Source organism: Oryx dammah, unplaced genomic scaffold, assembly GCF_014754425.2.
Source record: "Oryx dammah isolate SB20612 unplaced genomic scaffold, SCBI_Odam_1.1 HiC_scaffold_24, whole genome shotgun sequence".
In the NCBI taxonomy this organism is placed as follows: Eukaryota; Metazoa; Chordata; class Mammalia; order Artiodactyla; family Bovidae; genus Oryx; species Oryx dammah.
The window spans coordinates 68,532,049-68,550,541 of record NW_024070208.1 but is presented as its reverse complement, the minus strand read 5'-3'; the positions used below and the strand labels follow the sequence as shown (position 1 = coordinate 68,550,541).

Sequence of the window (18,493 nt, the reverse complement as noted above, 5' to 3'; positions counted from 1 at the left end):
ACCAACTTTTTCAGAATCCCCTCAAGTCTTCTGAAGAATAACCTTGGTAACAGAAAGTGGCCACGATGGCCATCCATCCAGGGGACTCACCAGCCGGTCCAAGCTCGTGCCCGCAGCAGTGGTTGGTCTTTCCTCAGGATTGTAAGGCCTGAATCGTGTATTAAAATTTTCAGGAGCTGAGCGAGCAGATCTGAGAGCTGGAGCAGGTTTGGGTTGGCCACATCCCTGAAACACCTGGAAGAACCATTGAAAGATTAGGAAGTTACATAAGAAGTTTCCTCCTAGAGCATTCAGTGCACTGGTCTCCACATTTTGTATGGAACTCTTATCTCCAAAAACACTCTGGCTCTGAAACCTAAACGAATACAAACACCAATGAAACAGAATTACCCCATCAGAGTGACTGACTTATAACCTGACTCTCATTTTCAACATATACAGTCAATCCTCATTACTTATGGATTCTGTTTTTGCGAATTTGCCTACAGTTGACCCTCTCCTGGTTTTGATCCCTGGGTTGGGAATATCCCTTGAAGAAGGGAATGGCAACCTATTCCAGTATTCTTGCCTAAGAAATCCCATGGACAGAGGAGCCTGGCAGGCTACAGTCCATGGGGTTGTAAACAGCTGGATGTGACTGAGTGACTACATTTTCACATTAAACTGATCCTCTCTGTATCTATGGGCTTCCCTGTGGCTCAGTTGGGAAAGAATCCACCTGCAATGTGGGAGAACCTCAGTTTGATCCCTGGGTTGGGAAGATCCCCTGGAGAAGGGAAAGGCTACCCTCTCCAGTATTCTGTTCTGGAGAATGCCATGGACTGTTTAGTCCCTGGGGTTGCAAAGAGTCAGACACAACTGAGCGACTTTCACTTCACTTCTCCATATCCATGGGTTTCGAATCTGCAAATTCAACCAAACTCAGATCGAATTAGATTTTGAGATCTACAGGGGCTCCTGGAACTAATCTCCTGCTGATAGCGAGGAAAGACTGTACTCATTAAAATTAATTTGTAACCCCTCGAATAAAAAAAATTCAAACATGTCTGCAGACATCGGCAGAGAGGCCGAGTTCATCTTTCCAGCGGAAGCAGTCTAACAAGGCAAAGCTCTGTCTTCTTGTTTCAGCTCTTAAACTGTAGATGTAAACTCTTAAATCGTCTCATTGGTGATATATTTAATGCCACATTTTTTGTGTGTGCTTTATTAATACTTGGTGATTTCCCTTTTTAAAACAGCCCCCAACTATAGCGTTGAAGTTCTGTCTAGTTCCCAAGGCTATGATATGCCCTATGGAGAAAACTGTGTTTTAGATAAACTTCATTCAGGTATGAGTTATGGTATACTTGACTATGAATTCAATGTTAATGAATCAATAATATGTATCAAATAAGGTGTTTTTCAGGAGAGACACATAAAACAAGGTTATATGCATTGACGGGTTGGTGAAAATGTGACCAAAAGCTTGAAGGAGAGGTTGAGTGGGATGGATTGGGGTACTGGGGTTGACATATATACACTACTATGTATAAAATAGATAACTACTGAAAATCTACTGCATAGAACAGAGAACTCCACTCAGTGCTCTGTGTGACCTAAATGGGAAGGAAATCCAAAAAGGAGGGGATATACATGTATGTATAGTTGATTTACTTTGCCATACAACAGAAACTAACACACTGTAAAGCAACTATACTTCAATTAAAAAAAAAAAAAAACAAACCTTGTAGGAACTTAACCCTGTATTTCTCGTAGGAGCAATGGTTCAGTATTTGCTAATTCAGGGTCTGTGGTGACTTAGAGAACATAACTATGCAAACAATGAGAATTGACTATATTATACATGGAATGATTTCTGGATCAAAGAAATGTCCCAGATATTTTCCTGTCCTTGACTTTGTCATTCAAGATACATGTGTTTGGGATTCTTGTTACTGATACAAATATATCTCATGTATAGCGTGCCTCTGTGCTCAGTTCTATCTGACTCTTTGCAACTCCATGGACTATAGCCTGCCAGGCTTCTCTGTCCATGGGATTCTCCAGGCAAGAATACTGGAATGGGTTGCCATTTCCTTCTCCAGGGGATCTTCCTGACCCAGGGCTCAAACTTGAGTCTCCTGAATTGGCAGGAAGATTCTTTACCATTGAGTCACCTGGGAGGCACCTCATTTATAACATATAAAGCCAAATAACTTGAGTGTCTCCCCTTTGAATAACGAAAACCTTTACTGGAAGAATTCTTTGAAAACACTCTCTTGAGCCACAGTGAAGAAATAGGACAAGCAAACGTGGATAAATTCCCTAGCATGACAGATCCTTCTAATTTTGTTGTTGACAGCTGTTCATGTCACAATTAGGCTTGCCATGGGAAATCAAACATTCTATTGTAATGATCTCAGGGACCGAGCTGCTAGTTCTTTTCCACAGTGATTTCCTTGGGGTGCTGTGGGAATACCTCCTTTTTTAGTTTTAGAAGCTTTGTACTCTCTGCTGGTTATCCAGAGATAATCCCTTTGCTAGGATTACCGGAAATCTAGTCACATTTCCAGGAAGTTTTGATGAAGTTGAACTTTGTCTTTCTTTCTACACAGGAGATGGTTCTACCCTGGACACTTTCTTTAGTAAGCTCTTGGGGACTATTTATGTCATCCAATTCTTAATGTACACGGGTGTGTTGAGAATGCATTCCTTCTGGTTTTGTTATTTGATTCTATGTTGTTTAACTCTAAAATACACGTTTTTCATTAGGCATTTTATGGGATTTCACTGAAGTACACAGAGGGCTCCTGGGTGTCATTCCCAATGACAAATTCCAACTTGAGACACAATCCACTTAGTTGTTCCATGAGAGCTGACTTCCCCTTTGTTGTATTCAAAAATTCTCCTTCTACTCAGCACTTTCAGAGCGGGCGCACTTTGTCTCGGCATTCTTCGAGATTGGTCTTAACACGCTATTGATTCTTCTCTTAAGCAGTTTCTGAAGCTGATGGTGTAAACCGGTGTGATAAAGATAGTGGGCCCCTTTCTCCCTAGTGCTAAATCACTTCCCAGTGGCAAGGTCATGGCTGATGGAGGGCATTAACATTTCCAAAGCTCCAGGGTTCAGTTGAGTGTGCTATTTTGGATCACTTTGAAAATGACAGCTGACTTTAAAAAGTAGAAAGCCTAGGGCAAAACAATATTAATGGCCTTGCTGAGATTTCTTGAAGCTGCTGCATGTAAAGAGTTAACAGACCTTCTTAATTTGCCCTTGGGAAGAGGCTGGCTCACTGGTTTAAGTTAAATCAAAGGAACAAGAAATGCCCTGGAACAATATTAGTGCCCCACAGGAGATATTTCATTGTAACAGAAAACTTTACCATTTGTTTGATTTTTTTTTGAGAGTGCTAATTATGATAATAGAATGTGGGTAAGTCAATATAGTTTTCTGCTTGTAGCTTTCTGTTAATAAATCAGGTTTGGATTTTGAAGATGATTTCAATGCAGAAATTTCTGGGTCTATGATCCAAACTGAAGAAGACAAAGACTTCTGATCATTATGGAAACAACACCTAACCTCATAATAAGATGAAGACCCACATAGAAATCTGTCACAATATGTAAAGATATGAATCGTGAAGGGCCTTCAACACAGATTCTAGTATACACTTCAGTTCAGTTCAGTCACTCAGTAGTGTCCAACTCTTTGCAGCCCCATGGACTGCAGCATGCCAGGCTTCCCTGTCCATCACCAACTCCTGGAGCTTGCTCAAACTCATGTCCATTGAGTTGGTGATGCCATCCAACCATCTCATCCTCCGTCGTCCCCTTTTCCTTCTGCCTTCAATCTTTCCCAGCATCAGAGTCTTTTCCAAAGAGTCAGTTTTTTGCATCAGAAGGCCAAAGTATTGGAGTTTCAGCTTCAGCATCAGTCCTTCCAATGAATATTCAGGACTGATTTCCTTTAGGATTGACTGGTTGGATCTCCTTGCAGTCCAAGAGACTTTCAAGAGTCTTCTCCAACACCGCAGTTCACAAGGATCAATTCTTCAGTGCTCAGCTTTCTTTATAGTCCAACTCCATCCATCCATACTGGAAAAACCATAGCTTTGACTATATGGACCTTCGAATAAGGGAATTGTTTTAAGAGCTATTCTTTAGTGTGGAAGTGCCAAACTTAAGGATAGAGAACTATTTTTCAGAAATTTACAAAACCTAAACACACACACTGGAGAAGGCAATGACACCCTACTCCAGAACTCTTGTCTGGAAAATCCCATGGACTGAGGAACCTGGTGGGCTGCAGGTGAGCGACTTTACTTTCATGCATTGGAGAAGGAAATGGCAATCCACTCCAGTGTTCTTGCCTGGAGAATCCCAGGGACGGGGGAGCCTGGTGGGCTGCCATCCACGGGGTCGCACAGAGTCGGACATGATGACTGAAGTGACTTAGCAGCAGCAGCAAATACACACACACACACACACACACACACAAAGGCGATCAGAGCATCAGCTCACCTTGTCCGTGTTAGAGAATGATTTAAAATACCTTGATTCTCATGCAGAGAATGTACCTTAAACAACATATATCTGTCAAATAACTTAGATGGCATAAAAAATGAAGATTAATAACTTCATTGTTACTACATGCAATCGGTTAGCTAGACAAATATTTTTAAAACATGGGTTTCATGAGGTGGTTGATGAAAGGGATTCAGAACATTTGGACTGTCTCTGACAATTTTCTGAGCATGCTATAGCAGCAGGCTAGGTAAAATTCTATGGCTCCTGAAGTTCAGGGCTATATTACTACAAAGGAACAATGAGCCTTATTCTTTTTGTTCTGGGTGCCCCAGTATTTTGTATTTTGAATAAGGGTAGAAACAGATGAGGAATAATGTGGGGATAAGGGTCTTCAGTTAAAAGTCTGTAGATCATGTCCCCCCCCAAGGAATGGTCAGACTAGAGATGCAGATTTGCGTTATTAGCCTAAAGATGGTATTTAAAATCCTAAAGCTGGCTGTACTCACCAAGGCTAGGTATCCAGACAGGTGGCAGGAGGGGCTGAAGACAGCCCAGGGTCAAGTCAACATTCAGAGGACCTCCTTGAACCTTAGTTTCTTCTTCTGACAAATGGGAATAATATTATTTACCACCCAGACTGTGAGGATAAAATGCAATAATACCTAAGGTAGGAAAACAGAAGCCAATGTCTGGAAAAGTAAGTACTCAATAATAATTAGCTAATTATATCATTCTATGATCAGTTCTTTCTAGTTCCATTTTCTGAATAAGGAGACTCAAGGGGGAAAAATGTCTGGACTGATGTTTCTTCAATGTCTTCCAGAAAAAATTATTTCCTGGGCTGCTAACAGCTGTTACATAAGCAATGGATTCCATGCATCAATGTTAAATGAGGTACCTTAGCAGGGCTTCATCAGACTAACATGTGTTCTGACTCATCCAAAGGGAGATGCTCATTTGTAGTGTTTTCCAAAACTATCTGGCCAAGGGTTCTCCAGGAAGTCCTCATAGGGTGTTGCAGGGAACACACCGGGACACGCTGGGAAGTCTGCTCTGATTAGCCAAGAGGAGAATTGATTCAGATGTAACTGCGTTTAACTAGAGGTCTTCGTGAAGCCATTTCCCCCCTCCACTACCTTTAATTTGAGAGAAGAAATACTGTTTTCAGACACTAAATTTCTTCTCTTTACGATACAAATTTCCAGAGGATATGGCTCCAGGCTAAGCCGTCTCATTGTAGAACAAATCATTAGCTTTGCTCCTCAAAGAAATAGAATCATTATTACCTCCTGCCTAGCTCCCTCCAAGGGATGTTGAAAGGGAAAATTAGATCATTTGGAAAAGTATTTGGAAGCCCCAGTGTAGACAGATGCTACAGATGTACAAAGGAATTATCCTTCCCACGAGGCAGACTCATGAAACCTGTGGATTTCAGGAAGATATCTGGCTTGAGAATCCTCTCTCTTAAGAGGATTACTAAGATAACATCTCTGAAGTATGCGGTATTCTGAGATGAGAGAAGTCAACTTTAAAGATAGAAAGTGCTGAAAGATGAGGCATTTTATTGTTTGGGAAAACAAGAAAGAGATAGAGGTGTGGTGAGAATAGGTTGGAGGGCTGTTTTAGGGCTCCAAGTACAAGTATTTTTCCTTTAAAATATTGCAGCATCTTAATATATTTCTTTAAAATAACAATATGGTATATATTTTCCAGAGGTGTCCATAGCTTTATACTGCTCTGTCTCCTTTATCTTCTGCAGGTTGGGCATATTCACCAAACTCATTACTGGCAATCTGAGAGGCAACAGCTGTACACCAGCCCTGTTGCAGTCTCTGAGGTTTTTTTTTTTTTTTTTTTATCTTCTAAGTTTCTACTCAGTGGAGTTTTTATTTTGGTAGGAAGAATATTGCTATTCTCATAACCATTTTGAAATTTGCAAATAGACAACTAATCGTGTAGATTAGTGGAGGTGACAGTCCATGCTACCTAGATTTAATTGACTTGATGTTTTGAGAGTAAGTGATGCTTTACTTACTTATTAGATTCTAATTTACATTAGAGTGTTAATGAATGAACTATTTGTTAGATGACCACTTGGGGAATTCAAATCTATCCCATTTGTTCCCAAGGAAACAGAAGCTAACATATCTGATGGACTCTACATATATTTTGTACAAGTGTGGTCACAATTTTCTTGAGAGACAAGTGGAAGAGGAAGGTCACCAATAAGAGTCTAAAAGCTTGGAGTCCTGGTTTCAGTCTTCCTCTTTACACTTGTGTGATCCAGGATGTAAAGAAGAAGGCTGCTGTGAAGATACAATGATATAATGCTTAGAAAAGATTCTGAAGCAGTGATGTAAAAAGATGTATAATTATTTTACTGAAGTTATCTTTAATTAAATACAACAATGAGTGTGTATGTGTGCATGCACACAGCTGCTCACTCATGTCCTATTCTTTTGGGACCCAAGGACTGTAGCCCACCAGGCTTCTCTGTCTATGGAATTCTCCAGGTAAGAATACTGGAGTGGGTTGCCATTTCCTTCAGGGGATCTTCCAACCCAGGCTTAGAACCCATGTCTCCTACTTGGCAGGCAGATTCTTTACCACTGAGCCACCCGGAAACCTATAATTAAATAGGACAATAACAGGTAACGAATCAAATCTAGGAACTATGCAGAGTGATGCATGAATAATTTAAGCTCTATGAAGAATAAATAGGATCTCATATACTTTGTTCACCATTATACCCTAGAATCTATTCCTAGCACATCAGTTCAGTTCAGTTCAGTTCAGTTGCTCAGTCGTGATACGAAATTAAATTGACACCTGGACTCTCATTTTTTTTTTTTTCTGGTTCCTCACAACAATCTGCTAATATTCTAAGACGTGCTTTTCTGAATATAAACATAAAACATGTTCAAAATGACTTTTTAAAGATATAAAATCAGTATATTCATCATATAAACATTAGAAAAAACAGCATTAAAAAAATTTTTGTTTTTCTACTTTTATTAGTGTGCCAATTTTAGTGATGGATTGCCTTTCCAGAAAATAGGCTTTCAGCCTATGACTCCGAACATTCTCTCTCTTCGTTCCTCTCCCCTCCCTGCTCCCCCTACTTCTTCTCTCCTTCTCTTCCTCTTTTTTGTCCTCTAGTCTCTGATTCATGCTTTTCTTTCCTTAAAGATTGATTACAGTGGTCCCTTGGCCAAGATCTCTGGCAAACTCAAAGTCCCTGCATGGGTTCAGGATTCTGTGTAGACAGCTCTGGGTTGGACAGAATCAAGTCAAGTCATCAGTTTCAGTTTTGGCTGCTTTTCATTCATTGTCATTGATTTTCAAAAGCCAGTGATCATGTCAGTTTCAAGGTTTTAAACATTTACTTCTGATGCTTATGCAGCTTGCTTATAGAATATCTCTCAGATGGGTTGCATACCTCTTAAAATCATTTCTTCAATAAAAGCAAATTCGTTCCATTTGCTGGGGAAGATAATTTCTTCCCCCTCCCGGAAGATTTGCAGTCCTTCAACAACAGAACACCTTGCTATTTCCTCCCACATGGTGAATAGGGAGGAGTGACAAGGAACTTAACAAAGTGTATTTTGAATATAGGGAGAAAAAAAAAAAGAACTCTGTTGGATTTGCTAAATGATTATTTCATATGCTCTTTGCTGATAAGGTTTACAGCAATTATTTAAAATCACTTTGCAGAATTTGGATAAGTGTGTACATGTCAATCGGAGAAGGCAATGGCAAGCCACTCCAGTACTCTTGCCTAGAAAATCCCATGGATGGAGGAGCCTGGTAGGCTGCAGTCCATGGGGTCGCGAAGAGTCGGACACGACTGAGCGACTTCATTTTCACTTTTTACTTTCACACATTGGAGAAGGAAATGGCAACCCACTCCAGTGTTCTTGCCTGGAGAATCCCAGGGATGGGAAGCCTGGTGGGCTGAAGTCTATGGGGTCTCACAGAGTCAGACACGACTTAGCAGCAGCAGCAGCAGCACATGTCAATAACCAGGCTCTTTATCATTCATTCAAACTACCATTCAACAAATATTTGTAGAGTGTCATGAAGGCCAGACTTAGGTGCTAGGGATGTGTCAACTGGACACATCCCTGATATCATGAGGGTTCTGACAAGGAATCCAGTAATTATGGTAGAATGTAATAAATGCAATGGGAACACCCATAAGAGGCAGAGAGTCTGAGAAAGCATCCTAGGAGAGCAGTGATGTGCTGTAACAGGTTCTTACTGGCTCACAAGACCAATAGTTAAAATTTTTAGGAATTTTGCAATCCAGACCACAGAGGATGAGATGGCTGGATGGCATCACCGACTCGATGCACATGAGTTTAAGTAAATTCCGTGAGTTGGTGATGGACAGGGAGGCTTGGCGTGCTGAGATTCATGGGGTCACAAAGAGTCGGACACGACTGAGTGACTGAACTGAACTGATGATATTAAATTGTATAAACTTAAAATGATATAAATTATATTAAAAACAAAGGCAATGCGTACTCATAAAGCATTTGTGTTAGATGCTCAGTTGTATCTGACTCTTAGTGAAACCACAGACTGTAGCGTGCCAGGCTCCTCTGTCCATGGGACTCTCCAGGCGAGAATACTGGAGTGGGTTGCCATGCCCTCCTCCAGGGGATCTTCCCGACCCAGAGATCGAACCTGAGTCTCCTGCATTGCCGGCAGAGTCTTTATCGTCTGACCCACCAAATAGCATTACTTCTTAGCTATTTTACCATTATCTGTGCTCTCACAGTTTTGTACGCCAAGTGTATCTGTAAGGAGGAAACATTCCACTGTGATGTGTGACTCTGTGTTCAGTTGACGCTGAACTACATGTTAGTAGCTTGAAATTTACACCCTCAGGAACTGGCAAACACTCTCAACAAACATGCTTTCTGCACAGAAATTTGTTGTGCAAACACTTCCCAGTATACCACTGAATCTTGCCAGGGAAGTGAAGAAATAGTTGGAATATGCCTGGTGAATGCTGCGTATTTGGGGTGGGGGGATGCAGAGGGCTAGAAAGAATGCTCCAGGATGAGGAACAGTATAGACCAAAGCTTAGAGATGAGAGAGGCTGCTGAACCCGAGCCACAGAGCCCAGGCCATTTTCTACATCTGGTGCACACAGAGGTTGTCTTACCTACTAGATTAAGGCTTCTATTAGGACTCAGGTTCTGCGGTTGATATTCATTATCACAGCCACAGCGTCTAGCACTGTGCTTGGCAGATAATCGGTGCTCAGCAGTTTAAGGTGGGACGCGTGGTGAGGGTGGACCCAGAGAGAGGGGCAGGCTGAGGACTACAGGGTGTTGGAACACGTCTGGGCTTTATTCAAATGGCAACAGGGAGCCATGGGAAGATATTAAACAAGGGAGTAATGTGATCACATTTGCATTTTCAGCATCCCTTCTGGATACAGCGTGGGGAATGGATTGGAGTGTGGAAAAGCCAGAGGCAGAGAATTAATTAGGAGACTATAATCTGTGTGTGAGATGATAAAATTAGGGGAGCTGCTGTGGATGGATTCAAAAGATATTTGGAATGGCTATTTAGAGGGTTTGAAGTCAGTGTCGTTATGGATTGACTGTGAGGGTGACGGGGAGTCGAGGAGTCACTCAATGTCTGGCTAGGTAGGAACGGGAGGGGGAGCATTTTCTGGGATGGAAAACCCCACGGAGGGATCGTGGGAGGATGATGAGTTGGGTCTTAGACACGTGTGTTTGAGGTTGCTGGTGACTGTGCAGCAGACAGCTGGATAAACAGGTGCAGTCAGGAGAGTAATCTGGGCTAGAGACTTGGGATGAAAACTCCTACACCCGGCTACAGAGGCTACAGTTGCTGCTGTAGCCAACCCAGGAAAACTGTGTCCAAGATGTTTCAAATTTTAAGAATTCTGTCAGCCACCCCTGAGAACCCCATGATTTTTTTTTAAAAAAACTGTGTGTCATTTATAGATTATATGTATTAATACAGAAATGATCAGCTATTTGACTGATATTTGAGATATAGTCTGGGACAATAAGGGGACTTTGGCCACCTCATAGGAAGAGTTGACTCATTGGAAAAGACTCTGATGCTGGGAGGGATTCGGGGCAGGAGGAGAAGGGGATGACAGAGAATGAGATGGCTGGATGGCATCACTGACTCGATGGACGTGAGTCTGAGTGAACTCTGGGAGTTGGTGATGGACAGGGAGGCCTGGTGTGCTGCGATTCATGGGGTTGCAAAGAGTTGGACACGACTGAGCGACTGAACTGAACTGAACTGGTGGCTCAGATGGTAAAGAGTCTGCCTGCAATGCAGGAGACCTGGGTTTGATCATGGGGTCAGGAAGATAACTGGAGAAGGGAATGGCAACTCATTCCAATATTCTTGCCTGGAGAATCCCATGGACAGAGGAGCCTAGCAGGCTCCAGTCCATGGGGTCACAAAAAGTCAGACACAACTGAGCAACTAACCCACACACTGGGACAATAGGGGCTTTCCAGGTAGGGCTAGTGGTGAAGAACCCACCTGCCAATGCAGGAGACATAAGAGACGCGGGTTGGGAAGATCCCCTGGAGGAGGGAACGCAACCCACTCAAGTATTCTTGCCTGGAGAATCCTGTGGATAGAGGAGCCAGGATGGGCTATGGACCATAGGGTTGTAAAGCATCGGACATGACTGAAGTGACTTAGCGCGCATACATGCTGGGACAATTAGGAGGTGAATTAAAAAAGAGGTATAAAATGTGTTAGAAGAAAAAGACCCACAGAAAGCCATATATAGTTCCAAGTTTTCTGATAGAACAAGTTGGTATAACCTCAGAGAAGCAGCTCTTTTACACGTTTAACCACGGACTAGCTGCGGCAATGACTCTATCAAGATCAAACCAGGCTACATAGCCCCGAGTAGAAGGAAAGTGCTAAGAGCTGAGGATAACTGTGTATCTGTGGAACAGGGCAGAGCCAACTGAAATTCCTCTAATGCAGTAATCTGCTGCCCATGGAAAGCATGGTTCTAAGGAAACAGTTTCTCCTCTTTAAAGGCAGAGGAGGCTGGAAGAAGATTGTCTTTCAGGAAAGCAAGAGGCCATCTTGCTCTAAGAACACATCGAGTGTTAAAAACTGCGTTGAGTTTCAATCACCTACTCTGGAGTAGACTTCATTAAATGTAATCTTCTCATCTTTTGCCCTGAAGTTAAAATGAAAGAAAATCTTAAGATAAATCTCTAAAGGTTAGAGATAGTCACAACTTTCCCTTTATCATCAAAAGGAGAAGAAACATCTTTCTTTTTTTTTCAAACACCTTTCACATGGAAAGAAAGTTAAAAGTAGTTTGCTTTGGATGCATTTCCTATAAATGAATCATAAGCATTTTTTCCCAAATCTTCATTTTATTTTATAAAAATGGTATCTTCCCCCCCGACCCCAACCCTCTATCTAGCATTTGAATAAAATAACATAGCTCTGTTACCCAGTCATGCTACAAACAGGAAAGGAACAGATTCTGATTTTCTGTAGTGAAATGAAGAAATCAAAGAACCAAAGATGTTTCAAAGTCACTGTTTCTTGGTGGAATATTATTAAAGTAAGTGAGGGCTGGCTGGCAGAATATAAGCTTTGAAACTTGAATAAACAGAAAAAACATTCAGAATCTAGAAACCATTGAGAATGTGCTCTTTTCTTTTCAAAACAGAACTAAAGTGGAAATAGAAATAGAACTCAAAGCTTTATAAAGAGCAGGGCCATGTGCTTTTTTACTTGGAGATCAGGCACTTGTCAAGCGAATAGGCCAATTATCTTCTTCATGTAAGAATAAGGTGATGGTAGGCTGAGGTCACTAATATTCCTCTAAAAACTTTTTCTCGGATGGCATTGGTGCCACCCACAGGCACAGACAGGAGCTGGGTTGCTGCTCCTGCCTCGATCCAGCCCATTCTTCCCTCAAGCCCATTTTCCTCCAAAGGCCTTGTTGGTTCGACGTTTATTCAGTGCCACATGCCATGTCTCAGGCCATGCAGAAATATGTGTCCCTTTCCATGGAGTCCCTGCCATTGAAAGTAATGCCATGCATGAGTGGATTTAAATGCAGGTTTGTGACTCTTCTGATCTTCAGTGCTAGGGACAAGCTCACAGACCATCATGGATGAGGTGAAACCACAATCCAAGTGCTTTAGAATTTATATATCATTTTCAAAGCCTATTATTTTCAAAAATAACAATGAAAACACTTAATTTTGATGAGTGGTTTTGATTTTACATATTCCACACTAAGCATTTTTATATCATTTCACCCTCAAACAACTTTATGAGCAGATCCAACTAGCATCTCATTTTTAATATAACTTATTGAGTTTATACAGATAAATAATTTGCCCCAAGTCACACAACTAGTAAAAACCAGACCCCAGGTTGGTCTGATGTCAAACTCTGATGCTATTTTAAAGATATAAGACTAACTTTAAATATATTTGAAGGTATTTTCTATTCCTTATTGTTGAGGTCTTTCTGACATTATACTTTCATGTTCTGAATTCAACCCAGCAAAATGTACTGTGGCTTCCATTTGTAAAATGGCATGTTAGAATGGCTTTCTGGAGAATGTAACAGTGAGTAAAATAATTATAATCCTGGGAAGGAGAAGATAAGTATACAAATAATCATAACAGAAGGAATAATGTGCCTACTGCCTTAAACACACACGTACTACAGGGGCTCAAAGAAAGGAAACTGCTATTGGGATAAAAATATACTTACTTAGACTAAATCTAATCAATGTTCTTATATCTGAAGGAAGATATGTTTTTCCATGTAAACTCCCCAATATATTATGTATATCTGAATGCTTTAAAAGGAAAAAGACCCAGAGAAAAGAAAAATATCTGGATGTCAAAAAAAAACCTAGTTAATACTGAAGAGATAATGTTCACAAAGCTCTAAACTGATAGAGGTAAAAAGAGAACATTTAGATGAACCCCTTTCTTTACAGATGAGGAAACTAAGACCCATTAGCTAAAGGCAGAAAGTATTATATTCTCCTTTCTGTTCTCTTAGGGTTTTTCATTTTCATCTGAGCTGTAGACTCAGAAAGAATTGTCAGGAGAAAATGAAGTAACTGAAGGCCATGCTGCTCTTCTGTAATAGATTCTGCCCTAGTCTGTACTAAGTATTAATTGAATGTATGGTTTCAATTGGAATTTAATAAGTCTCCCTTCTTAATTTAGACTGTATCTGACAAACCAATCCTTTCCTGGATTACATTTGAAATTATTCCTAATACAGTTAAATTATATAGAGTGAGATCAGCTTCATCTTTCCTGATAGGAGAGGAAAGAGATTATCAACACATCTGAAATTCACAGGCAGAGACTCAGCAAGTTTTGTTCTCCTTTCCTTCGGAGAATTTTCTCAAACCTGTAAAGTACAGAGCTCCTTCGATTTGCATGGGTAAAGAAGTGGTGGCATAATGAGGACCCTTTCTTGCCTTTGATAAAGACTGTGAACTTAGTGAATGTAATAAGTGTTGGCTGGAGCTTGAAGAACTAGCAACTTGTGTTTCTCTTCAGTAGGTTTCCCTATTGATCAGAAATACTCATCATTTGCATCATCATTAGTAGCAGGCTTCTGGCAACAGCCTTCCCTTAGATGGCTGGTTCCTCCAAGGCTGCAGTGCATCTGGTCCTGGTGGGGAGATTCATACTGAGAAAACTGTGGCATGCTGGGATAATCTTTTTCTTTGGATCAGACAGTTCTAGGCTGTGATCCCAGCTCTGTTACTTCTTAGATGCCTGAACTCAGATAAGCAACTTAATCTCTCTAAACACAACATTGTTTACTTACACAATGAGGAATACTCTACAAGATTGAGGACTTGAAATAAATACATAAGGCATCTAAAAAGAAACTGATGTTTGTGCAGAGAATTTGTTTTGTCCTCTACTATGGCCACCTGAGGCAGAGAGCTGACTCATTTGAAAAGACCCTGATGCTGGGAAAGATTGAGGGCAGGAGAAGGGGATGACAGAGAATGAGATGGCTGGATGGCATCACTGACTCGATGGATGTGAGTCTGAGTGAAGTCCGGGAGTTGGTGATGGACAGGGAGGCCTGGTGTGCTGCGGTTCATGGGGTCACAAAGAGTCGGACACGACTGAGCAACTGAACTGAACTGGTATTCCTTGTGCCTGGTACATGAAGGGTGTCTATTGAATGAAATATAGTAGGGACCCAACCAACAGTAACTATGATGATTGTCAATGTTACTAAGTGATTATTTGTACAAAAAAAGGAAGCAAGTAAAGTTTAATATCTTAATGTCCCTAGTCTTATACACACACACACACACACATATAAACAATATTATATGTTAATATGGGGCTTCCCTATATAATTATAAGTAACATATACAACATAATATTATGTAACAGATATACAAGAGTTTGAAATAAATGCCATAATGTTATTACAAAACTATTGTACTTGATTATAGAACTTGGAATAGCCAATGTATAGCCATGAAAGGATGCTTTCTCCTTGGAAGAAAAGCTATGACAAATCTAGACAGTGTATTAAGAAGCAGAGACATCACTCTGCTGACTAACGTCTGTATAGTCAAAGCTATAGTTTTTCCAGTAGTCATGTATGGATGTGAGAGTTGGACCACAAAGAAGGTTGAGCCCCAAAGAACTGATGCTTTTGAACTGTGGTGCTGGAGAACGCTCTTGAGAGTCCCTTGAATAGCAAGGAGATCAAACCAGTCAATCCTAAAGGAAATCAACCCTGAATATTCATTAGAAGGACTGATGTTGAAGCTCTAATACTTTGATCACCTGATGCAAAGAGCTGACTAATTGGAAAAGACCCTGATGCTGGGAAAGCTTGAGAGTGGGAGTAGAAGGGGGCGACAGAGGATAAGATGGTGGGATGGCATCACTGACTCAATGGATAAGAGTTTGTGCAAACTCTGGGAGATGGTGAAGGACTGGGAAGCCTGGCATGTTGCATTCCATGGGGTCAGGAAGAGTCAGACACAATCTTAGCAACTGAACAGTAACAAAGAACCAATGTATTTTTTGAAAGGAACGTCCATGTGCCTTATCTCCAAACAGCTTAGCTGTGGGCTAAATGGGAGAGGAAAAAGGATATGACTATGCCTTTAAAAACAGATCTAAAACAAGATTTGAGTCTGAACAGACATAGTTCTTTTTATTAATCTGTAATTTCACTAATTCAGGATCTTACTGATTAGGTACAAAAATTTAGTTGTTCCTATACCTGAAACTTACATAATATTGTATATTAACTGTAACTCAATAAAAAATGAGCTATTCCCTCCTATATATACATGATGAGGACTACTGCATTAGAGGAGGGCTTCCCTGTTGGCTCAGATGGTAAAAAAAATCTGCCTGCAATGCAGGAGACCTGGGTTCAATTCCTGGGTCAGGAAGATCCCCTGGAGAAGGAAATGGCTACCCACTCCAGTATTCTTGCCTGGAGAATCCCATGGACAGAGAAGCCTGAAGTGTCCATGGGGCTGCAAAGAGTCAGACATGACTGAGCAACTAACACATACATATACACACACACACGCACTGCAATAGAGGGGAATTTCATATCTGAAACTAATGTGTTTATCTTTGCCTTCAGATAGAAGGGAGAAAAAGAAGAATTTCATATTTTGTACTATTAACACCCTAGGAAGGGTTGGAAGCATGAAGGATGAGGCTAATAAGAGAAATATTTCATTAGTCTTCAGCATGGTGAGAAGTTTTAGGTATAGTTGCAAAGGGAATCAGAGAGAAAGGTAGAAAAGTTGAGTCCTCCTGGCTTTGCTGCCTCTGTTTCCTTACTGTCTTGGGCAGGTTTTTACTGAAAGCTATTGAACTTTCCCTTAATCCTTGATCTATTCAGCAAATGTTTGCTGAATCCTGTCCTTGTGTGGGATTGGTTTTTTAGGAACCTGCATCATTAAAAGGCAGTGATGAGCAATGTGGTCTCTGGAGTCAGCCACTCCTGTGTGTACTCCTTCACACACCATGAGACCTTTGTAAGTTCCCTAACTTTTCTGAGCCTTAGATTGTGTATCTGGAAAATAAGGGAGAAGCCCTACCTCATTCAAGCATTGTTATAAATATTACATAATATAAACCATGTAATGCACAGTAGAGTCCTGGCAGTAAGTGTTCAACAAATATGAGCTGCCAGTTATAAACATTGCTGCTTTACTTAAAGAGGCTCTAGGAATGACTTCCATGAGTAACTGCTGTAATAAGGTAAATGGTTTTCCAAGGAGAAGTTGCCAGTCAGACCTGGAGTAAGAAGTGATTTTAATTTGTAAGCTTCACAGCTCTCAGGGTGTCTGGCCCTTGCATTTAGGAAAGAGCTTCTGGTGAGATCAGAAGCTCTCTATCAGAAATTAACCTAGTCACTGGTTATGTGAATGTTCCATCCAAAGATTGGAAATTCAGAATTTCCCATTTGACAGGACTGTTTATCAGAAATGACTGAGGGTTCTTTGGCAAAAGGAAAAATTTAGCCATCTGGTTCTGTTCCTAGCGAGAATGTAGATTTTAGACTTGAGTTCATGCATAATTTCATGGATTTGGCTTATATGGAAAATGAAACTACATGCTTCCGAATTCCATTTCCTTGAAGAAATGAAACCTTTTTCAGAACATGTCCACTCCATCAGCAGATCCTGTTGGTGTTTCCTGCTAAATTTGTCCAAATTTCAGCCACTTACTCACCTCCCCTCCACTATATGAAAAGTTGGCTTTGGTCCTTTCTCCATACTGTCCTCGAGATCAGATGCCACCGCCCATTCTTGTTTCCTGCAGAGCTTAGCTTAGCTGTCCTTCCCTTGTTTCTTCTTCCTAACTCGCTCCATCTCCTTTTCTCTGCATCGAGACTGTGTGACTCTGTGTGCGCATGCACTCAGTCATGTCGGACTCTGCAACCACGAACTGTAACCTGCCAGGTTCCCCTGTCCATGGGATTCTCCAGACAAGAAAACTGAAGCGGATTGCCATTTCCTTCTTCAGGGGATCATCCCAACCCAGGGATTGACCTGTATCTCCTGCATTGCGGGCAGATCCTTTACCGTCTGAACCACCAAATGAACTTACTTACAAATCAGAAAGAGACTCACAGACTTAGAGGAACGAACTTATGGTTGCTGGGGGGAAGGGATAGTTAGGGAGTTTGGGATGAATATGTACACACTGCTACATTTAAAATGGATAATCAACAGGGACCTACTCCAACAGGGAACTCTGCTCAATGTTATGTGGCAGCCTGGATGGGAGGGGAGTTTGGGGGAGAATGCATACATATATATGTATGACTGAGTCTCTTTGCTGTTCAACTGAAATTATCACAACATTGTTAATTGGCTATAGCCCAATACAAAATTTTAAAAAGTTAAAAAAATAACATTAGTTGGTTTCTAGGCAATAGATTTGAGAGGGATAGATAGCTGCTTCCCCTCCCCACGCCCCCCCCCCCCCCCCCCCCCCCCCCACTGCCACCTCCGGAAAGAAAGAAAATAGATTTTCATGGAACTCCCAAATATGCTATTTTCTCAATATGTGACAGAACTTTGGAGCATTTTTCTTTTTTTCTTTTACACAGCTTAACACAAGCTCACAGGTAGCGCTCAGTTCAGTTCAGTTGCTCAACTGTGTCCTACTCTTTGTGGCCCCATGAATCACAGCACGCCAGGTCTCCCTGTCCATTACCAACTCCCGGAGTTTACTCAAACTCATGTCCATCGAGTTGGTGATGCCATCCAGCCATCACATCCTCTGTTGTCCCCTTCTCCTCCTGCCCCCAATCCCTCCCAGCATCAGAGTCTTTTCCAATGAGTCAACTCTTTGCCTCAGCTGGCCAAAGTACTGGAGTTTCAGCTTTAGCATCAGTCCTTCTAGTGAGCACCCAGGACTGATCTCCTTTAGGATGGACTGGTTGGCTA

The 18,493-nt window shown here is 41.3% G+C and overlaps 1 protein-coding gene across 1 annotated transcript in view; it reads right to left on the bottom strand.

Moving 5' to 3' along the window:
• GPC6 (glypican 6) overlaps positions 1 to 18,493 on the bottom strand; it is a 1,226,374-nt gene that overhangs the window by 100,277 nt on the left and 1,107,604 nt on the right. Inside the window, exon 6 of the mRNA XM_040267334.1 lies at positions 91 to 234. Coding sequence (XP_040123268.1) covers positions 91 to 234 — 144 coding nt within the window. The remainder of the gene's footprint in view (positions 1 to 90; positions 235 to 18,493) is intronic.